Here is a 24,833-nt window from a genome sequence, read left to right on the forward strand (position 1 = left end):
TTTGGTAATCAACATATTTCCTTTCTCTGACTGTGTATTGTTTCTTGGATAGTGTATATATCAAATAGAGCCATATCTGACACATAAAAGTTTGGCGTAAATCTTGTTCTCACGAGTGTGACGTGATGTTTACGTTTGGCCCACATTGGTTTCCACAAGTTGGACTTGTCAAAGTACAGCAAGAGGTTAACATCGAACAGTCTTTTCTGAAAGTATGGTTTGGAGAGTACAATTGTATGTAATATGAAATGCAGATGATAAACAGTTAAGACAAGAATGGAACTGAAGATTTTGAAATGTGATGTTACAGTAGTTTGCCGGATATTAGACGGGTAGATCAAATAATGCTAATGAAGAGATACTGAATTAAGAAGGGGAAAAAAGAGATTTATGGCACAACTTGACTAAAAGTAATGATTGGTTGATAGGAAACATCCTGATGCATTGATATGATAATTGAAGAAAGTGTGAGGGTTAAAAATTATAGAAGAAGAGCAAGTCTTGAATACAGAAAGAGGTTCAAATAAATGTACATTGCAGTAGTTCTGCAGAACTGAAAAGGTTTGCATGGAACAGTCTAGCATGGAGAGCTGCATCAAACCTGTTTTTGGACTGGAGACCACAACAACAAGTTCACAAAGAAAGATTCTTCAACTTATTATGATTTGAAACATGCACAATTAACTAATTATTTTTACTTTTAAACCCCTTTTGCTGTTATCATGTGTATTACTCATGTACCTGAATGAAAACATTTAACTTGATTAAGTTTGTGTGTGTGTGTGTGTGTGTGTGTGTGTGTGTGTGTGTGTGTGTGTGTGTGTGTGTGTGTGTTTGCCAGGTTTGCTTCTGATATATATGTAGCCCCAAAAACTTAACACATACCTACTTTTTATATTTAGTTGTTTGATTATTTGCAGTTATATATTCTTGTATTCTGAAAGAAACACTGAACTTCACACACTAATTTTATCAAAAATTACTTACAAGAAATTTCCAATGAAACATTTAAACCATGTATATCACAGCAGAGTGCTACATTGTTCTTTGCAATCAATGACAGTTTGGCAATCAGTACTTTGTTCTAAAACTGTGACGCTACGAAATGTCCAAAAATATTACAAGTCGTTATAGTCTTTGGCATTGGGAATCCTGTAACTGACAGGATTCATTTGCAGGTGTCTTAAATTGCACCCACCACTTTCTATTTGGGGTAGCATGAAGTCTGCTACTGAGCTCAGTATCTTCATCTGATGGTCGCTTCTGAGGCTTCTTCCATTATGATGCAATTTTCACAAACTGGAATGTACATAATCTATTCCCCATGAAATATACAACTGGTCTATTTACATCATGTTTAGAATAATACAAAATACTTTTGATTAAAGGACATGCTACCTCTTCTGGTCAAATGTTATCTAAGCAGACTGCCACTTTGTGACTAGAAAAGAATTACTTCCAGTCATTGGCTTCCCAGTCAGTTCATCAGAGTATCACAGAAGCAAAGCATGTGTCATAATTAACTGTGAACATAATTCAATGGTTTAAATTTATATATCTGTAAAAGATGGATCATGTAACATCATGTGAAGTGGATAAATGCAAGAATGAAATACCAGAAAAGGATTATTTAAGTGTAAATTGTGAACAGAACATGTGCTAGTGACCAACTGGTCATGGTCAGGAATGGGAAAAGAACCGAGAAAATGTATGAACAAAGATCTATTTTACTTGCGTTCAAACATGGTGACATGAGCCTAATACATCTAAGAAAGTCTTAGCTCGAGACTGCAAAATTTGTATCTATTTGTTTGTAAACTAAAAAATATAGATCAATGGCAGGATAGTAATTTCAGGTTATTCACTGAGAAATGCAGATGTCAGCACAGAGAGAGAGAGAGAGAGAGAGAGAGAGAGAGATTTGAAGAGCAGACCCTCAGTATTTAAAAATTTATTGTCCGCCAACAAAGACAATAAGAATAATCATAAAAACAATATTAACATAACAGAAAAATTACAATTTACAAAACTGATAATATATCTCAATATCATTACAAAATATGAGATTTCAGTATTTTTAGAAATTCCACATACAGTCTGCTAATATTGTTGGTAAAAAGAAAAAGACATGTATGAGATCATATTTTATGCTAAGAAATGAATGAAAGATATTGTTATAACTGAAAGATGCTTCCAATGAATTCCTACATTTCTCTTCTTTAAATAGGAATCTCATTATGATCCCAGAAATGATCGTTTTTCTGGCAACAAAGAAATTAGGAATGAACTTAAAAAACAACATTAACATAACAGAAAAATCATAAATTTATTCTTAATTTTTTTAAAATTTTTCAAATAAAATTTCTGTTGGAGAAATGGTTCTGATATGTTCTTAACCTGATACCACTAAATAAATTATGTTAGTTGTATTGGCCCTCCACCTGGATTCCATGGTACAGGTGAAACAGGACCTGATCGGCCAAATTTTTTCCTATGTTCCACTCTCTCCAGCCAGTCTTCAAATGCCTGTTCTGCCTGGTACAGTCTTTCTGTGGCACGCATCTGTTCTCTCTGTATCTTGACTCGGTTACGTCGCCTGGAATGGTTATTGCAATTTGTAGAATATGTCTGTATGCTATGAAAGTGTTCCACCATTTTACATCAGATATTTTATACTTCCATGCACCAATAGTGGACATATTCTCATGGCTACGAAACATATCAAGGAATATAATATACAGGATGAGACACATACAGTATAACATCTTTTTTATTTCTTAAACAGTTTAAGAAATTGCGAGGCACATAATTTTGTTTTATGCTTAATGCTCTTAATTCATTTATTAATAGTTGCAAAAACCCTGTTTCAATATCTTGAAATATTCACAAATGAAAGAGTTTTACATCTTATGCAACTCACCCCTCTACAGATATTTTACACAAGACTTAATGTGCTTAGATTTAGTATTCATAGCACAGGCCTTCAAAAATATGGAGCAACTAAAAACACTAATTTTCATTTACAGATTAATAGACTGATACAGTAGGTGTAACATACACAGAATGATGATGTATCATGTTTACTTTTATTGATCACATTCCTGCAGTTAAAGTACACATTAGTTGAATACTACACAGCATTCAAGTTATGTTATATTACTAACAATATTCACATCAGTTGAAACTGCTAAGAAAAGTATTGATGGAATAGAAAGGGTTGGCTACCTTTAAGTTCCTCTTAAATTTTAAATTATAATTCATTAAATTATTCTTGATTTCTGACCAGGTACTGAAAATATGTGTTCCTGGAATAACTGACATCTTTTTTGACTCAAATGAGTGATGTTTAAGTCTTTGTGCAGATTGTTCTTATTCTTCATACTGAATGTTTGAACTAAGCCATTGGTTAAAAGAGCTGTACGTTATTCACAGTTAATTTTCTTAAGGACTCACCATAACAAAAACCATTAGTTAGTATACTTAATACTTTGAACATATTTCCACAACACACTTCAATTCACAACAAAAATCATTCATGTTACATGCTTTTGGGCTTAGCTCGTACTGAGAAATTCCCTTAAAATATAATACCATTTGACACAGATGGGTAGACAGGTCAAATATTACATGCATTATATATATAGTGTAATTGGAAGGGAACAAATACAAAATGCACACAGGATCTATTCCAAGAAGAATTGTCCATCATATGGAAGAGGTCATCCTGGGAGCAATCTAAAGCTTGGGTTGCTGCTAGGTGAAGTAAATTATTCATGTCAGAACCAATGGAATCTATCAACTGAAATTGAAATTTTATTGAAAAAAAAAGGTGACTACTAAAATCAAGCAAAGCACCAGGCCCTGGGTATAGCTGGCTGATTTTGAATTCAATATACAGCACCAGAAGTCCCAATTATTACTTTTGTTTATCAAAAACCTCATCTGCAGTAAATAAATAACCTCATATGACGGGAAAAGAATGCAGGTCAGTCATGTTTACTATAAGAGCAAATATGTTTTGCAGAATTACAGACCAGTATCTCCCATTATTGCCTGTTTTAAAATCTTAAAGCATATTCTAAAATCGAGCATTATAATGATCTTGGAGGAACAGAAGTCTCTCTCAAAGACTTAGCATTGTTTTTTTTTTGGGGGGGGGGGGGGGGGGGGGGAGAGGGAAGTCTTTTGTAAGAATGTCTTGCAGTAGTAGATGAAAGTGAATTGGCAGAGCCTGTCTCCTAGATTTCTGAAAGGTGTTTGACATTGTACCACATGGAAAATTTATAACTAAGATTCGGTAATGAAAGCTTTGTAGAACATAAATTATTTAGGAGTAAAGGCAGCAATTCACAGATTAGTAGAGGCATTCTGTCAGTGACAGGCACATAAACATATCTGAAATCTTTGTTAACTTCCAGAAGTATCCTTTTTTGATCTAGAGGATACATATGAACATACAGATACACCATGCTGGCTGAAGAGACAATGCCAGGATTGCAGTTCTGCATGTTGACTGGGGTAAGGGTTTGTGTTGGTTGGAGTGGGAAAGTGGAGAAAGAAGTGGGGAATGAGAGGGAGGGAAGGGTAACTGACAGCTCAGAGAGAGCCAGCAGGTTCATGGAAAAAGAGTGTGACAGGGACACTGGCACTTGTAAATTTGTGCACTCCACTTGCAAGGGGGTGATAGAACAGAGGAAGGGGAAAATGCTGGGAAGAGGGTGTCGGTGCAGGATGAGTGTAGTTAGGGTCCTGGGGCAGGGCAGGGCAGGGTAAGGTGGGGTAGGGTACAGTACAGTGGGGTGGGGTGGGGTGGGGTGGGGTGGGTGTTTGGCTGGGGGCTAATGGAGATTGAGACCAGGAGCATTTCGGCAATGAAGGATGTAAGAATGTCACTCACCTACGTAGTTCAGAAAATCTGGCGTTGGGGTATGGAACCTGTGGTGTGCGTACTGTAAGACCTTCGGTACACACACCATCAGATTATTTGACTTCTCGCTCTAACGAAGTAGGCGAGTGTCAGCAATATGGTTCGTGGTCTTATCGTGGCGTGTTTATCTTCTGCTGTTAGGTCAGACGATAGGAATGCCACTTGCACGCTTAGAGTAGCAGATTGACGGTGACCAACTTTAAATAGAACTTGATTAATTTTCACACACATTTATTAAAATAGTAACAAGCATAAACCTCACGTAACTTGATTCTGGATGCTATTTACAATTGACAATCTGAAGTTCCTTTGGTCTTGGTACGTTAATCTTATTCTCACATATCTCTGATACTTGACAGTGTCTATACATTTCTCTTCATGGCTATGTACACGAATATGATAATCTTATTAGGCGCAGACTGAAACTTGACTATAGACTGGCACAGACAAATGCAGACTGGTACAGACTAATGCAGGCAAATGCAGACTGACTGATTGGAGGTCTGTACACTCGTTATAATACCTCGCGTGTTCAGGTATCACTGCGCGAGTGTGATACGCGAGGAGAAAAGGTTCTATGTTAGCAGCAATCTCATTGGCTGCGTTACATATTAATATGCGGATCGGCAGAACAGAATTTGGTCCGTCTCTAAGGCAGAGCCATCTCATAGTGCAGATACGGACAAGCGCTGCGCCTGCGCTGTTGTGCTTAGCGGGGCGCGCTCTAGTGGGAAAGTTGTGTACGCGCTGACTACGCGGAACTATGCACACAACAGAACTACATGGCACAGATTATGAAGCAGCAATTGAAATCAAGAACATTGTGTTCAACAGCATTTACCACCATTTAGTGGTCAACCTTGGCCACAGTTTGGTGGTGTCCATTCATTTCAGAGGACATCTGGTTGGTGGTCATTCCAAAATAAAATGCTGTGGAAAATTGCTTCAGAGTAGGTACATGACATGGCTGCTTTAACAGGTGGGCATGCTTCTGATGGTATAGTATAAGGCTGTGGTCTTCCACAGAGATATGAGCTGTGTGATAAGGAATTGGGAGCATGTGTGACATTGGGAACGGCCAGGATACTGCATTTATTAGGTGGGCAACAGAATACCACATTGGGAGGAATGGGTAGAACAGTAGATAGGATGTTCCTCATTTTCAGCCAAGATCACAAATAGCCAAAGCCCTGGCATAGGATGTGGTTTCCAGTTTGGAATGATATTGGGTAATGAAAGGGGTGTTCATTTTCAGCTGGTTCTTCAGGGTGATGAGAGGATTAGGGGTGTTTGAGAGTATGGGGTGGGAAATTTGTATGTAGACTAGGTTCAGAGGACAGTATCTTTCTGTGAAGGCCTGAATGAGACCAGCATACTGGAAAAGGGAATTCTTGTCACTGCAGATACACTATCAGAGGTGACCCCATTATATGAGAGTGATCTCAGATTATTTTGTTTGTGTCCATAGACCTGCAGTAATTTAGAAAGGGTAATATTTTCCACATGGCTTCTTATTTAATGTATTTATTCACCATGTTCATGATTTGGGCCTAATGTGCCATTCTTAGTATTTATTGATGTGACAAATGCCGAGTTGCAGGCCCCCTATAACTGGCTAGGCAAGTCAGCTCAAAAGTCAGAGGAAGGTAAGGCACATCACCTCCAACAGGACCATGCCAAGTAAACCACTGTGGTCCTCAAAACAATCTTTGGGTTGATGACTGCTTTACTTTACTGTGTCATTTTCAAGTGAGAGTTCATTGCAAAGTACATCAGTGTATATCATTCCTTTTAAGAGGACACTGTCTTGTGTCAAACATGTTTATGTAGTCCATGTGCATAACAGGATAGGAGTCTTTGCCACTTATATGAATGCTGAACTCTCCTGTCTTATTATACATAGAGAATATTTAAACATGGTTGACACAAGGCAGGGCTTGTATATGAAGGAATCAGACAGCTGTCGGATGCCTTCTGTCAGGTTCAGATTCTGTTAGGTGATTCATCATGATCTGTGGAAGGAGGGCAAGGCCACATTGGAGGTAAGGCTTTGCTTCAAGATAACCAGGGGGGAGTTTGATGGGTGAGGGGGAGAGTTGGTCTCACCATCCTTCCCCAGGTTTGTTTACAGGAAAACAAACCTTTCAGTGAAAGAAAGAACAGCCATCCGCAACCTCGAGACATACCTTGGTTCAGTCACCCTCCCTGCAGACAAAGGCTCCACCAACACTGTGGAGACTCATAGCAATTACATTAGAGAAAGCATCCACCAATTGACTGATTCCTCCACCTATAAGCCCTGCCACCATGATCGTACCTCAGAAGTAGATAAGTCGTGAAATCTCTCCCCTGAATCCATCTCCATTCTCAACCCACTGACCACTGCCCATCAGCATTCTACATGCTTCCCAAAATCCATAACCTCAACAATTTTGGTTGCCCCATTGTAGATGGTTACTGAGTCCCTTTCAAAATGATCTCTGCTCTTGCTGACCAGCACTTCCAACTAGCTGCCCACAGACTAGCCTCCCATATTAAAGATATGACCCACTTCATAAGCTCTTCACCATTTTCCCACTACCACCTGGATCCTTGCTCGTCACTGTTGACACCAACTCCTGGTACACTAACATCCCTCATTTTCTTGTCCTTACCATTACTAAAAACTACCTCTCCCAATATCCTTCTTTCTCCAAAATCACCACTTCATTCCTTATACCACTGACTAATCACATCCTCACATATTACTACTTCTCTTCTGAGGAGAAGATATATAAACAAATCTGCAGAATAGCCATGGGAACATGCTTGGCACTCTCCTATATCAACCTGGGCCATTTAGAGGAAACCTTCCTAGCCTCTCGAAACCCCAAACTCCTTGTCTGATTCACATTCATTGAGGATATCTTTGCAATATTGCCCCAGTGTCAAGACACCCTACCCTCATTCCTCCACAGCCTTGACACCTTCTCTCCCATACAGTTCACCTGGTCCTCCTCAACCCAATGTGTCTGCTTTCTGGATGTTGACCTCCACCTCTGTGATGCCTCCATCCATTCTTCTGTCCATATCAAGACAGCTAAGCATCAATAGTATCTGCTTTTTAACATTTGTCATCCCTTCCACATCAAAAAATTTACACCCATTCAGTCTCGCCACCTATGGATGTCACATTTGCAGTGATGAGAATTCTGTTGCTCATATGCTGAAGGTCTTCACAGACTAGCACTATTCCCCAAACCCTGTCTGCCGACAATTTTCCCACCCCCATTTTCTCAGGCACCTCTAACATCTCTACTCTTCCCACCATTCCCAAGAACCAGCTGCAAAGGAGCACCCTCCCCCCCCCTCCCATCATTACTAAATATCATATTGGACTTTTCAAAATCCTCCACTGTGGCTTCAACTATTTCTGATCATGCCTTGAAATGAGAAATATCCTACCCACATTCCTTTCCAGCCATACTGAAGTGGTACTCTACTGCCCAAGCAATCTACGCAGTCTTGATCCATCATTAACCCCCACCCATGTCCAACCCATTGCCCCATGGGGCATATCCCTGTGGAAGACCCAGGTGTAAAACATGTCCAATACATCCACCCATCATATCCTATTCTAGTCCCATCAGAGGCTTACTCTATCTCACCAGTAGCAGGGCCACCTGTCAAAGCAGCCACACCAAATACTGTACCTACTCAGCTGCAATTTCTCCACAGGTTTTTATGTAGGCATGACCAACAACCAGTTGTCCACCTGAGTGGCACCAAACTGTAGCCCAAAGCAGAGTTGACAACCCTATATCAGAATGCACTGCTGAACACAATGCACCTGATTTCAGTGGATCTTTCACAATGTGTGCCATCTGGACCATCCTCCATCCCCTTCCCCAATACCAGCTTTTCTGAACTATGTAGATGGATCCATACTGATTTATTCAAATACTTGAACAGTACTACACAGGCACAGTAACTTGGTGTTGTGTGCAGTGGCTGCTAGCATACAATGTAAGGGATTTTACTTATTCCTCCTTTCCCAAAATCCCCTATGAGAAGTGACAACATATAGAACCTGGAAGCAGTGGCCATGAATGTGTGACTTGTGCATTTATGAAAGTGGGTGTGTTTTCCTATGTCTGAACTAGGATTAATAGCTGATATTATCTAACAACTTTCTTTCAATGTGCTTGTCTGGTGCTCAGTGCTTCTTCTATGTAGTGAGTAGGAATCTATCCATTTAATATTGTCTCAGAAATTATTTTCTTCTGCAGCTAAAGTATTAGGCCTACGCAGGCCTGTTGTGTTGCCCATTACTCCATAGTCTTCCCACACTTCTTTGGCCTATGGGATTATAATTTATAACTTTGTAATCTAGTCTGCTCCTGTTCATTCTGCCCAGACATTCACTTCATTTTCTTCTGTTGCCTCTAGTTTCATTTCTTATGTTAAATATGTTTAAATGCCTTCCTAATGCCAGTAGTTCTTAATCCATCTACTCTGGTACAGCATTTCACAGCCCTAATAAATCACATTTAAGATGCCTGGCTCTTACATTTTTGTGTGGTTTGTAACTGACCCATGACCCACTATGTAGAGTAATGTGGAAGGCCATTACTTTATAAAACATCATGAATTTTTTTTATGTCTTGGTTCTAAAGTATCTGTATATTTTTCCAGATATGTTTCCAAATTTTGCTACATTTTTGTCTGTATCTTTGTCATACTCATATGTGTAATCATATACCAGATAATTAAGTGGCCAACCTGTTCTACTAATATATTATTTACTGCTATTTTTGTTCTTATAGGGTCTTGTCCTATAAAAGCCACTGTTTTAGTTTTATTTGTGGATATAGTCATGTTGTAGCATGTTAGTAATGATAGGTCCTGTTAGTGGTGAAAGGTGCGGCTAGCTCTCTGTATCTAAAGCGACTATTGTGTTCTTATATGGTCTTCTTAATGTGTGTATTAAATGGTATGGGTACCCTCTTGTCTTTGTTGTGGTGTGGTTACCCTCTTTTCTTTATCACATGCTTTTTCCAGATCAACAAATGCTAAGTGGGTTTCTTAATTAAATTCTGCAAGTTTTTAATCGATTTCCATCCACAAGTGTTGAGAGACCTATTGGTACATCAGTTCAATTATCATTTCATCACAAATGTTGCATGTGTAAACCTGTTTGTTCTTCATTTAATAAGCACTCTGATATTACTTTTAAATCTGCTGTTCAGGATCCTGGTGTAAACCTTGTATGTTATATCCATTGAGCTAATCCATCTGTTACTCTGACAGTTACTTCTATCTCCTTTTTTATACAGTGATATAACTTTTGCTGGTGCTGTGATCTTAGTATGACACTTCTTTACGATTAATGGAAAATCTCATATAAAGATGTGAAACAAATACTAACAAAGTATTTTTAGTATTTTCCTTTCCCTGTTGCTTCATAACCTGGGTTGTGAGTAACTGAATCTACTTTCCCTTCTTCCCTTTCTTTCCTCTCTCTCCTCCCTGATGAAGGAACATTTGTTCCGAAAGCTAGGAACGTAAATTTTCGGTTCTGTTTTTTGTGTATCTATCGGCTGTACTGAGCTGACGTAAGTACTGGCCAGCCCCTTTGTTAGTATTTATGACACTTCCTTCCAACACGTATTGAATAGATTTAACAGTTTCAGGTGGAGAGAGATTTCACTGTATTTCAGGAGTTCAATGTTGATGCTGCTCATGCCTGACAGTTTTCCTGTTTTTCAAAACCATCATAGGCTCTGTCACCTCTTCTGTGTATATGTCACCCACATCTTGCGAATCTATATATACTATTTCACCATTTTCTCTCTGCCTGTCTGAATGCCAAAAGCATTAGTAGTGTTTGATTCATAGCTTCTGTTCTATGTTATTTATCTGTACTGTTTCTCTGTCTGCTTTGTTAAGTATTTTCATTGTCTTACAGGCTAGTGCTTGTCTTCTGTGGATGATATCTTCAATTATACTTACAAACTGTTTCCAAGATTCTTGGTGGCCATCTTTTACCATCTTTTTTTAGCAATGTACCTCTTCTGTTTGTAAATCTGTTGTTTTCTTCTGTTGGGGCCTTAAGCCATTCAAGATGAGCTTATTGTTTGAGCTTTATGGTTGCTCCAAGGCCAGGTGACTAGATTTTGAGGCCCCTCTCCAATGTATCTTTCTTCTTATCTTCTTCATCATCAGCATTCATTATTGTTTTCCTTATATTCCTGCTCAATGTCTTATCTGTCTGCTACAGATATCTGTTTAATCTCTTTGATATGGTTCTCTGACACTGTCTTCATTAAGCAAATATACTTTATGAACTTCACAATTTGTATGTTCTTTGGGCAACTACTGTTTTTCTTTCATTTTGTGAACAGATCTATTTTAGACATTATGACACAGGACATCTGCAACTGCAGTGTATGATTTGAACAGAATTTCAGCATTAATTGCATTTTTATGTAAATGAAAGCACAACTAGTGCTGAAAGTCCATTCAGATTTATGCGGTAGTCAAGGCAGTTACAGTTTCTTTCTGTTGTTTAATCACATATTTGTTAATATAATTAAATAATTCCTAAATTATAGTGAGAATTATGAAAAAGATTGCATAAAAGTGCAGGGTTTGAGTTAAACTTTTCATTGCTGTGTCTTAAAATTATAAGGGTTATTATCATTTAGATCAGAGTAGCATTGAGTCTTGTTGAAGAAATCAACAACCACCACACAGACAATTTATAAAAGAAAGAGATCTTTTTGTCCCCCTTCACAAAAAAAAAAAAAAAAAAAAAAAAAAAAAGAGGAACCCATATCAAACAGTGCACATTATGTGCTCATATTATCTAAAATTAATATAATATGAATTAATTCAGTATGAAACTACATGATGTGATACACATTGAATAAAATGTACTTACTTGCCAGACACTAAAGTTAGGACAACAAATGTGCAGCCAGCACCAGCATAAAGCAGCTAACAATTATAAATTCTTGGCTGATAAAATGAGTAATTTCTTTGTGGAGGAACTGCCAGAAAAAAGCAAAAAATATGAGAAAAAATAAATGTGAAGGGAACAGGAAGGTAACCAGAACGTCACATCAAGACAAACATGCTAAATATAAGACTGGAAATGAAAATAACAATGAGAATAAAGCTAAGATTTAGATTTCAGAATACCCACTGAGTTACAGCTAAACCGGACGCTAGAACAACATATTTTGCGTATGTCCATTCTGTAATTCATTACAGCATAACTTTCTGGGGAACAAGTGAGCAGAATGTACAAACAAAGGCTGTATGAATAATAATAATAAAAAGTGGCAATAGATCTCACAGTTTTGAGTTGTCCAAATCTATGGGAATCTTGACTGTTCCATGTGAATACATTTATTTATTTATTTACACATCAAGTTCCATAGGACCAAATTGAGGAGCAAATCTCCAAGGTCATGGAACGTGTCAGTACATGAAATTACAACATAAAAGTAATAACAGATAAAAATAAATGTTCATGAACCTGAAAAAAGTCAGTCCATAAGTTTAAGTAAACGCTATCAGCAATACAATAAGAATCAGCTTAATTTTTCAAGGAACTCCTCTACAGAATAGAAGGAGTGACCCATGAGGAAACTCTTCAGTTTTGATTTGAAAGCATGTGGATTACTGCTAAGATTTTTGAATTCGGGTGGCAGGTTATTGAAAATGGATGCAACAGTATACCGCACACCTTTTTTCACAAGAGTTAAGGAAGTCCGATCCAAATGCAGGTTTGATTTCTGCCGAGTATTAACCAAGTGAAAGCTGCTTATTCTTGGGAATAAACTAAACACTGATAACAAGAAATGACAATAAGGAATATACATATTGAGAGGCCAGTGTCAAAATACCCAGACTCATGAACAGAGGTCGATAAGAGGTTCATGAACTCACACCACTTATTGCCCGAACTGCCCGTTTCTGAGCCAAAAATATCCTTGTAGAATGGGAAGAGTTACCCCAAAATATAATACCATATGACATAAGTGAATGAAAATAAGCAAAGTAGACATATTTTCGTGTCAAAGTATCACTCACTTCTGATACCATTTGAATAGTAAAAATGGCAGTATTAAGTCTTTGAACAAGATCCTGAACATGGGCTTTCCATGACAGCTTACTATCTACCTGAACACCTAGAAATTTGAACTGTTCAGTTTCACTAATCATATGCTCATTCTGTGAAATTAAAACGTCAGGTTTTGTTGAATTGTGTGTTAGAAACTGTAAAAACTGAGTCTTACTGTGATTGAATGTTACTTTATCTTGTACAAGCCAAGAACTGAGGTCATGTACTGCACTATTTGAAACCGAGCCAGTGTTGTACACAACATCCTTTACTACCAAGCTAGTGTCATCAGCAAACAGAAATATTTTAGAGTTACCCATAATACTAGAGGGCATATCATTTATATAAATAAGGAACAGGAGTGGCCCCAACACTGATCCCTGCCCCCCTCCCCCCCCCCTTCCACTTGACAGTACCCCACTCAGATCCCACATCACAGCCGTTATCAACATTGTGAATAATGACCTTTTGCTGCCTGTTGCTAAAGTAACAGGTGAACCAATTGTGAGCTACTCCCCGTATTCTGTAATGGTCCAACTTTTCGCAGAATGATCTCATAAAGAAAATGTTAATCAGTGTCCAGCAAACAGGTCTCTACATGAATATAGAACCAGATCCTCCCACCACTTACATCTTGGTAGGGGAAAAAAGTGTGCTATATAATGGAATTAACTATAAAAAGGACAGAAATAAATGAAAAATGAGTAAAAGGAGGAAAAATAAATACAGAAAAATAAATAACACAATCACACAAATAAGTGAAGAGTGCACGAGAAAGGGATACACTTGTTTGTGTGTGTGTGTGTGTGTGTGTGTGTGTGTTTTACCAACAGCCCATAAATATTGCTTGGCTGATGGCTATGTCAAAACTGGTCAGCAGTCAACATTTCATAGAGATTCCTTTTAAAGGGCTGGGAGCCTCCATGAATTCCCAGCGTGTTTTGACACAGCACTCAGCCAACCAATATTTTTGGGCTATTGATAATGACTAGATGATCAAAACTTGTGGAGCCATGAAATAAATTTTACAGTGGAAAACAATATGATCACTGATGTTCTCAGCCAGTAGCAAGGCAAATGTGAACAATTTGTCAAACCTGTTTCTTTCTTGTTGGGTTTTGATTTCAGTATCCTTAAGTGCCTTCCATGCAGAAAATGCCTTCTGAGCTGCCTCCGCCTTTTCCATCTTCTCTTTTCTCTCTTTGGCTGCCTTTTGCCTTCTCTTCATGACTTCCTCTTTATTCTTTGCTTGGAATGCTTCATCTGCACGTTGTTTCCATACCCGATAACTCTTAATATTTCCATGAGTGAAGAAAGGAAAAATTAGTCAGTTGTAATACAGATCAGTTGAACATGCAAGTGACATCACTATATTTGAGGTGCCTCATTCTATGTAATAATTAGCAAATTAAAATTAAAACCTAATGAGCTCCATGCAGTATACATACTTGGCAGCACAAAAAAGTTGCTAGAGCTGAAGTTTGAGATTCGCACCAAGTAGTCTGTGAGCTACTAAAATAACAGTGTACACAATACTGCTCATAAAGATTTACACCTTTAATTGTGAGCATGATAGAAAGAATAACATTTTATTGATACTCAGCATAAGGACACACACTTTTAAAAACTCACAAGGAACCCTGTTGCATTTAATTTCTCATGATGTGGATAAGGAAACTGCAATTACCTTGTTGACTTGGAGTCAAAGATGTAAAATTGTTAAGATACATCACCTCAACATTGGATAAAACAGTACAATGTGTATATAGCTCAGCGTGTTTGTCGAAAGGTTAGACTGAACTTCCATTTTGTTACATGTGATTCAACACTCCTCCCACCCCAACCCAAAGCTGCATATTCTTCTGTTGTTGCTATACTGTGTTGCATCTGTAGAGCACTTGAAATTAACAGAGAAAAGAGATCACAGTTCTTGTTAAGTTGTTTTGGGCCCTGAAACTGGCAGAACATGATTTCTTCACCAATTAATATGCTTCCACAGATCTCTTGACTTTAGTGAGGAAGTCTATTAAGAGGGAGATAAATCCCTCATTTCTTGGCACCTACTCCCCTAATGTTTATAAGATTACTTCATCTTCTTGGCATGGGGTCTGGCCAGTTTTCTTGTAGCATCCATCTCATTTCTGTTCACACATTTTTGATGGGTTCTATGCATCAACATGTGAGGAGAACACCTAGGAATAATAATCTTGTCTGTTCTGCAGACAATCACAGCACCATCTCAACATGTGTTCTGGAAACTAGTCTTTCAGAAAACAGATTACTCCCTCACAATACAATTATTGAACTGATGGGATTGTGACATTACTCATAATTACTGGACAGCATGAATCCAGCAACCACCCTGTGAAGCACTTCAGGTCCAAATAGAGAGATCCAGCCACATGCCGCCACAGACACATCACTACGAGATGACTCATAGACATATCTGTGGTCAAAATGAACATGTTGTGACTTATGTACTTATATTGAACCATTGTTAACTGAGAAAAATACCATTTCATCAGAAAATGCAAAGTTATGTATACACTTGTAAACTGAGCCACGTCTGAATAACTCTTGAGCAAGTTACTCGCAAGTGTGTATGTTGCTCATGTGCTGTTCATGAATTGCTCAATGAGAGCCATCTATTGTTAGCATTTCTGGTAATGACAAAGGGACATTCAGGCTCAGAGTGCTGATGCACTTGTGAGCAATGTTGCTCAAAGAATGCTCAGACGAGGAAAGCTCTCAGTCACAGCTTTTTCCCCAAGCTGTTCATGAGCTGCTCATGAACATATTGCCCACAATGATAACACACACCTCAATGTTTCAACAGTTATGATGGACATTTTCCTTGGCAAATCCTAACCACTCCTTGAGTACTACTTGTTTAATTTGTTGTCTGGTCTCCTAAAGCTGGTGCCAAATTGTACCCACTGATCAGGGAAATGCAGTAACATGTTTCAATTGCATTTTGTTTAAAAATTGATTTTACAATGATGTGTTCACCTTCTCACTGTCCTGGATCAGTTGTGAAACACACCACAGTTATGTTCCTTCATGCATTCTGGATTCTTCATTTATGCAATACTGTTGTATCCACCAAACTCACAATTGTCATACAATGTCTTGGCCTTTTGATGATGAAAAATTTTCTTCTTTCATAAGAGCAATGGTGGGGTCATGAATAGCCCGTTATTGATGAAGTTCACGAATAAATGGCTGGGCTCAAAGTGAAATGATTCAGGTATCTGACATATAATCTTCAGTCAACTGCCTGGTACAGAATGAATGATAAGCTTATAGAGATATTTAACTTGCTGCGCTAGACTGTTTTGCATTTGTGAGGTATATTCTAATGTAAAAAAAGAACACAACTTCAGAATGACATTTTAGTGTGAGAGAGGTGGCTCTATAAGGAAGTTAAGCACATTCCACTGTTCAAAGCTGTCTACGTAATGTTGCTAAGCTTTTGGAAGATGTCCTTCTTCAGAGATAACTACAGAATATACATTCACACAGTTGCACACACATACAAACTCGGATGCATGGTGTGGGGAGATTCTGCAAATGTGCCCGTACAAAGAGCCAGTAAAGAATGCTGTAAGATGCATAATAAAAACTCTTCTACAGATTCCAGCAGAAATAAATTCAGGGAACTAAACATAATGAAAACAGCATCACTATACATACATGAAAAAATTATCTGTGTAAAAAGTAGCCATGCTGCGTTGTTACAAAGAGATACAAAGAGATATCCATAACTATAACACAAGAAATAAAAATGATTATCATATTGAAGGAAATCAACTCAAATTAACTTGCAAAGAACCTACAAAATCAGGATGCCTTTTTTACAACAGTTTGCCAAACTATATGAAGATAATAGAAAACATGCCTGTCTTCAAAAATAGACTAACATGTCACTTGATTAAAAATTCTCCATACAGTGTTAAAAAGTACCTTGAAGTAAAAAACTAATGTATTGTTTCATATATAACTGTGCAAATATGTAAAAACTTCAGAAAGCATAAAGTGATTTTAATCTTTGATAATTATGTACATATACCACTGTTTTTTTATGTAGATACTTGTATTTCAGAGGATATTTTTGAAGAAATCAGCCATTTTACTGATGTACTTATGTAGTTATGTATATTTTAAACTTCTAATTTTTCACATATCATGTAAACTTATCCAATACTATTGAACAGAATGGTCCACAGACATAAAAAAATTAATAAATGTCTTAAGTGAGGAAGTCTTGTAGCCAAGCGTGCTAGGTACCAGATAGCGTTCTGAATGAAATCAAGTTCTATGGTTGAAGTCCCTACAATGCTTCATTTTCGTACTATACCTATATCTGGTTATATAGGTACCAATTTCTAGTTTTTGTAAATAAACAATAAGGGTGCATTATTAGAGAACAATCAACAGTCATTTATTGCGATACTGTTTTCTGCTGTCATCAGTTACCATTATTAGAATAAATTACTTTTGATTTCTGATCGTCTCTCAGACAGTGTTTCCCATTTCTTGAAATAAAGAGCAGAATCTGTCCATGCACCTAATTTGTTTAAAACTCTGAATAATTTATAGAATGGAAACTCAAAACAAGATTGAAATGAACAACTTCCTCAAACTAGTAATGAACAGTTATTTCAACTACAGTTGTTTCCTATGGTACTTCATCCAAAATATGTTATAACCATTATTATTATTATTGTTGTTGTTGTTGGTACTGCTGCTGCTGCTGTCAAGTAGTGAAAATGTTTTCAGTTTATCAATAATCCAGTCTCCACAGGAGCTCTGGATCAGACCCATCCCATAACAGTGGGCTAATGATAGAAGGTGCTACCACTGATTTTAGAGGCCACTGACTTTAGAGGTTTTTGCTAGTTTTATCATCCTGTCCACCAGAAGTGATACTTTATGATTTTTATCCAACAGTCATTGCACCTACCCTCAGAAATCATTAACACATTTTTGATAAAAATCCTGGCCACCTGCTGGTCACCACACTGAGTAGTAAAAGCTGATCACTTAACTCAACAATAAAGTGTTAGAATCCTTGAGCCCAGCAGAAGGCATGAGATGTACATGCAGTAATCTCTAGAGGGAGTTTTCTATCATTTGAATAAAATGTTTCCATATTTGCTAATGTTTTAGTGGTAAATGGCACACAGAATTAAAGAACAGTACCAGTGCATGAGGTTAGGGTTCCATGGCTACTGTTGCCTTCAAAAAACTTTACTAGCTATGTAACTAACTGCATCATCATGTCGTTTTATAAACCAATGTTTTGGCCACTATTGGAAATGGCCTTCACCAGGGTGGTGTGAATATTCCACTCTAATGAAGACCACTTCAAGAGTGGCCAAAATATTGCTTTATACAGCAATATGAGTTTGTGAATATATACACAGAAAAGTTTTATTGAAAAACACAAGTACAGTGTTCTATACCATACATTGTCTAATATTTTGATTTGGTATTTCACCTTCTTAGTGAAAATATATGTCTAATCAATGCACAGCCGTATTTAACTTCCTCATATGAAAATATGAAATGCCGTCCAAAAATATCTTCATAAGTGTTCTGGGCTGGATGTCCATCTCTGAACATCTCACTCTCAATGACTGCTTTGTAGAGAATGTTGATGATAACACTTTTGGGATGCATGAATGCATTCAAAGAATTTAACATGACCCAGAGACAGCACAAATTCATTAGAGATTTTTGTGCCGTAGGCAAGTAGTGTACTTGCCCATCCCCTTCCCAACCCTAAATCTGTCATTTAGATGAATGGTACATTAGTGGATGTTACTTTATTTGACCTGGTGGTCTGTGGATTTCTGAGTCCAAAAAGAATGTTGACCCTTCTGATATTATGAAGGTTGTATTCTCCCAAGCAATTCTGATGCAGAATGTTAGGATGACCCTCTGTGATTCCTGTTTTCTTTGTAAAGTCACATGCATCTACATGAAGGACCTATGAGGACATGATGAAAAGTAATGTCCCCCCAATTTTTTATACAAAAATTCTTACAGCTTTTTAAATAAAACATTATTAACATGCTACACCTTTATTCTTATATCTATATATTTATTTCTCAACATAGTCACCCTGGCAACAAACTCATTTCTCCCAATGAGAGAACAATTTGTTGTTAGATCGTTTGACTTTGTTCATGGAGCCACAACCTCACCACTGCTTGCACTGCTTCATCAAAGCGAATTCCTTGAGCATATTCAGTATGTTTTGGAAGCAGATGAAAATTGAATTGGATGGGGCCAAGGTGGGACTGTATGGAGGGTGAGCAACGACAGTGAACCCAAGGTATGGGATTGTTGTAGATGTCACAGTGCTCAAGTGTGTTCTGGCTTTTTTGTGCTGAAGGAAATGGTGCTCCATGTGTGGGTGAACTCTCAGAATTTGAAACACGATTATAACATTTTTTTCTCATGCACAGATGGTCACGTTACACACCACTATATTACACGCTACAGTTCGGAGCCCTCTATAAACAGAGGGTTGCAAATATGCAGACAACAAGAATAAAAATGTAGAACATTAATAACATTTGGTTTATTTAAACACCTTTAAGAATTTTCACATAAAAAATTTGGAGGCACCACTTTTCAAAATGAATGTAAATGAATGACTGACAAAATTCAGCACAAGGAGACTCCTTATTTTAGGATTTTACCAACTTGGTTTCTTAATTTACTATGTCAGGTGTGATCTAGCCTCAACGTCAAGTCTCAATAAAATTATGTATTGTCAGCTACATTTTTGGGGGAAATGTCTCAGCTATAATGTCCAATGTTCATTTTTGTTTGTTACCTATGTTGTTACTGACAACAATGTAACACTTATTTTCAAACTCTTGTTTTCTGTTAATAATTGGTTTCAAATCAGTATGTGTGTTAAATAGTCAATATGAGCATCAATTTAAAGACGTTGCAAAAGAGGAAAGTATTCAATACTGAATAAAAGTCATACATAATATAGTGATTAGAAAACGGGGGAACAAATGTCAGCATTGTGAAGGAATTGGGTATCTCATTCCCAATAGTTTCTACAATTTGCAAGGACAAAGAGAAAATACAGTCTCTTTTCAAACACAATTCCTTAAAAGCCAAAACAGCAAGAACATCTGAGCACAAAGATATTGCAGAAGTTTTACTTACATTGTTTCAGCAGCAGAGATCAAATAATGTGCAAGTCAATGGGTCTATTCTACAAGCAAAAGCAAATGGATTTGTGCATCTGTTGGCAAATGTAAATTTCAATTGTTCTTCATCTTGGATACAGCATTTCCAAGTTCACCATGATATTATCACAGGGAATATTTGTAGATCTCTATAGCTTCTCTATACATGTGGGTGTAATAATGTGACGTCCTAGCTATCACGTTTGTCTCACTAAATCTAGATCTATGGAACTTAGCGCCGAAGTGTCTTCTAACAAGCAGAAGAAGCAGTTTGAGCATTTAAAAAAACAGGAAACATTGATTACAGACAATTCTCATACAGTTATCAACTTGTCTGGGAAAGAACTATCCAAGGAGGAAGTCTCTGTTCTCTCGAAAGGAGAAAATTTTGCTATCACTCCATCACAGATTTCCACGGAAGATATCATTGCCAATACAGAAGGAGGGATTTGTCTGTTATTACCGCATTCTGCCGATGAAATCAGGATGGAGACAGCAAGGATATTACGTAAAGCCAAGCCACCCAGCAGTAATTTATCCCTAGGAGAAAGGAAGGCGTTATGGGAGATTAATGCAGACAGGAATATTATTGTACTTACTACTGATAAGGGTAACGCTGCTGTTGTGCTGAAGAGTGAGGATTATCATAGAAAGATCAGTGACCTCTTGGATCCTACCACCTACAAAAAACTGAAAAAGGACCCTACAATGAAAGTGTTAAATGCTACCCTGCGATTAATAAAAAGCTCTTCCATTCCTACAGAAGATAAAAAATACCTTTGCAAAACGGACGCTTACCATCATAGACTGTGTGGTTTACCTAAGATACACAAGCCCAATGTCCCATTGAGACCGACAGTAAGTGCCATTGGGGCTCCTACTCAAGAGCTGGCTAGATATCTTGCTTCTTTGTTGCAACCGTATATAGGTAAAACTGACATTCATATTAAAAATTCCATGCATTTTATCGAAAAACTGAGGGAGATCACAGTTAGTCCAAGTGACATCCTTGTCAGTTTCAATGTAGTATCCCTGTTCACCATGGTCCCTGTTGAAGAAGCTCTTTCTTACATAGCTGATATGTTTCCTACTGATATAATAGCTTTGTTTTGACATTGTCTTTCCTTGACTTATTTTCAATACAACAACGAGTTTTATGAGCAAATTGATGGGGTGGCCATGAGCAGCCCTCTGAGCCCTACTATTGCTAATCTATTTATGGAATTTCTCAAATAACAAGTGCTGCAGTTGGCCAAAAAAAGCCCTTTGAAATAGTATCAATACGTGGATGACACCTTTGTGATATAGAATCATGCTGAAGAGGAACTGAGTGATTTTTTGGTGCACATAAACAGTCTCAATTCAAAGATACAATTCACCATGGAGAAAGAGAGTTATGGACAACTAAATTTTTTGGATGTATTGGTTATTAAATGGGCAGATGGGACTTTAGGGCACAAGGTATATAGGAAAGACACACACACACCGATCGTTATCTACGTAAGGATTCGAATCATCATCCTAGGCAGAAGAGAGGAGTCATAAAAACTTTAGTGGACAGGTCTAATAACATCTGTGAGCCAATTTATTTGCAAGATGAATTAAGCCATTTGCGAATGGCTTTCAGGAGAAATGGGTACACTGACAACAAAATAGATCGAGCACTCCACCCTAGAAGAAAAGTGTCCGAAAATACACAACAACCACCATCGGATGGAAAAGTTTTTCTTCCATTGATTCATAACATCATGAACCATAATGGGAAAGTTTTGGCCAAGTTTCAAGTGGAGACAATCTTTCAACCTACCAAGAAAATTAGTGAAAGTTTAAGATAGGTGAAAGATGCATGACACCCGTTAGCTACCCCAGGTGTGTATAAAATTCTGTGTTACTGTGGCATGGTTTATATTGGAACAACTAAAAGGGAGTGTTAATACCCACCTAACGGAACACAAAAGGAACTGTAGATTGGGACAGACTGACAAATCAGCTGTAGCGGAACACGTTTTAAAAGACTGTGATCACGAAATAAAATTTAGTGAGACAAACGTGATAGCTAGGACCTTACATTATTATACCCGCATGTATAGAGAAGCTATAGAGATCTACAAGCACGAAAATAATTTTAATAAAAATGAAGAAGGTTTAAAACTAGACAAGATATGGCGGTCGACTTTGTACCAACAAAGTGACAATTGATTACCTGTAATCAAGAGAGATGGCACTAGAAAGAGATAGTTTTAAAGTTGAAAGCACGTGATGAGTGGTGGCACCATCTAAGTGCTCTATATAAGCAGGACGTCCAGTGCCTAGCAGCCAGTTGCCGACTCACGTCAGAAGATGTTGCCCGCAGTAGGCAATGAAATGTCAGGAACGAGAAGAAGTTTTATATATGGACCACTGCAATTTAACCCGGAAGTTTTAATTAATGGTAACAGAAGTTATCCACAAAACTACCATCCAGTGTCCTTGATACTGATATGTTGTAGACTCTTAGACCATATTCTGAGCTCAAACGTAATGAGGTATCTCAAACAGAATGACCCCCTCCATGCCAACCACCCTGCACTTCAAAAACATCAGTCATGCAAAACCCAACTTGCACTATTCTCACATGATATACCAAAAGCTTTGGATCAAGGCAGTCAGGTGGATTCTCTATTTCTTGATTTCTAAAAAGCAGTTGACTCAGTAATACATCTACAATTACTGTCTCAAAATTATGATCATATTGGGTATCAAGGATTTTTTGGTAGTGAGGATGCAGCATATTATCTTGGCTGGAAGTCATCGGCAGATGTAGAAGTAACTTCGGGTATGCCGCAGAGAAGAGTGTTGGGACCCTTGTTCATGATTTATATTAATGATCTTTTGGACAATGCTAATCATAACGTCAGACTTTCCACAGACAATGCAGATATCTATAGTAAAGTGCTGTCTGAAAAAAGCTACATATATTCATTCAGATCCTGATAAGATTTCAAAATGGTGCAAAGATTGGCAACTGGCTTTAAATGTTCAGAAACGTAAAATTTTGCACTTCACAAAATGTAAAAAACATAGTATTCTATGACTACAATATCCGTGAGTCACAGTTGGAGTTGGCCAACTCCTACAAGTACCTGGTTGCACACTCTGTATGGATATGAAACGGAATAGGCTCAGTGATGGGTAAAGCAGTAAAGCCTTGGTAGAAAACTGGGAAGATGCAGTCAGTCTACTCGTGTGACCCCTGGAAGAGAGTCACAGACATGCTAAAGAAACTGAATTGGCAGACTCTTGCAGACAGATGTAACCTATCCCAAGGAGTCCTGCTTAACAAAATTTCAAGAACAGCCTTTAAATAATAATTCTAGGAATATACTACACTGAAGCACCAAAGAAACTGGTATAGACAAGCGTAATCAGATACAGAGATATGTAAACTGGCAGAACACGGCACTGCAGTTGGATACACATATATAAGACAACAAGTGTTTGGCGTAGTTGTTAGATGAGTTATTGCTGCTAAATGGCAGTTTATCAAGAATGAAGTGAGTCTGAATGTGCTGTTATAGATGGCGTATGAGTGATGGGAGACAGCATCTCAGAGGTAGCAATGAAGTGGGGATTTTCCTGTACGGCCATTTCATGAGTTTACCATGAATACCAGGAATCCAGTAAAACATCAAATCACTGACATTGTTGCTGCCAGAAAAAGATCCTGCAAGAACAGGACCAATAATGACTGAAGAGAGTCATTCAACATGACAGAAGTTCAATCCTTACAAAAATTGCTGCAAATTTCAATGCTGGGCCATTCAATGAAACATCGTCAATATGGGCTTTTGGAGCTGAAGGTCCACTCGTTTACCCTTGATGACTGCACAACACAAGACTTTATGCCTCACCTGAGCCTTTCAGCACTGACATTGGACTGTTGATGACTGGAAACATGTTGCCTGCTCGTACAAGCCTTATTTCAAATTGTATCGAGCAGATGGATGTGTACGGGTATGGAGACAGCCTCATGAATCCATGGACCCTGCATATCAGCAAGGGACTGTTCAATTTGGTGGAGGCTCTGTAATGGTGCGGGGTGTGTGCAATTGGAGTGATATGGGGCCCCGATACATCTAGATACAACTAATGTCCATTATGCATTCCGATGGACTTTGACAATTCCAGCAGGACAATGCGAGACCCCACACATCCAGAACTGCTATAGAGTGGCTCCAGGAACACTCTTCTGAGTTTAAACACTTCTGCTGGTCACCATGCTCCCCAGACATGAGCATTATTGAGCATATCTGGGATGCCTTGCAATGTACTGTTCAGAAGAGATCTCCACCCCCTCCTAGTCTTACAGATTTATGGACAGCCTTGCAGGAGTCATGGTGTCAATTCCCTACAGTGCTACTTCAGACATTAGTCAAGTCGATGCCATGTTGTGTTGTGACACTTCTGCGTGCTCTTGGGGGCCCTACACAATATTAAGCAGGTGTACCAGTTTCTTTGACTCTTCAGTGCACAATCCCTGCTTAATGCTTACATAGGGATTGTGAGGACAAGTTTAGATTAATTATAGCACACTCAGAGG

General features: G+C 38.0%; 1 protein-coding gene across 2 annotated transcripts in view; it reads right to left on the reverse strand.

Moving 5' to 3' along the window:
- Positions 1 to 2,056: 2,056 nt before the first annotated feature.
- The window catches only part of LOC126166549 (protein maph-9-like), a 161,338-nt gene continuing 138,561 nt past the window's right edge, over positions 2,057 to 24,833 (reverse strand). For both annotated transcript variants that reach the window (XM_049920411.1, XM_049920410.1), the window contains exons 7-8: positions 14,135 to 14,328; positions 2,057 to 2,596 (exon numbers count right to left, since the gene is read on the reverse strand). In XM_049920411.1, coding sequence (XP_049776368.1) covers positions 2,416 to 2,596; positions 14,135 to 14,328 — 375 coding nt within the window. In that variant the 3' untranslated portion in view covers positions 2,057 to 2,415. The remainder of the gene's footprint in view (positions 2,597 to 14,134; positions 14,329 to 24,833) is intronic.

This window comes from Schistocerca cancellata, chromosome 1, assembly GCF_023864275.1.
Source record: "Schistocerca cancellata isolate TAMUIC-IGC-003103 chromosome 1, iqSchCanc2.1, whole genome shotgun sequence".
Classification (NCBI taxonomy): Eukaryota; Metazoa; Arthropoda; class Insecta; order Orthoptera; family Acrididae; genus Schistocerca; species Schistocerca cancellata.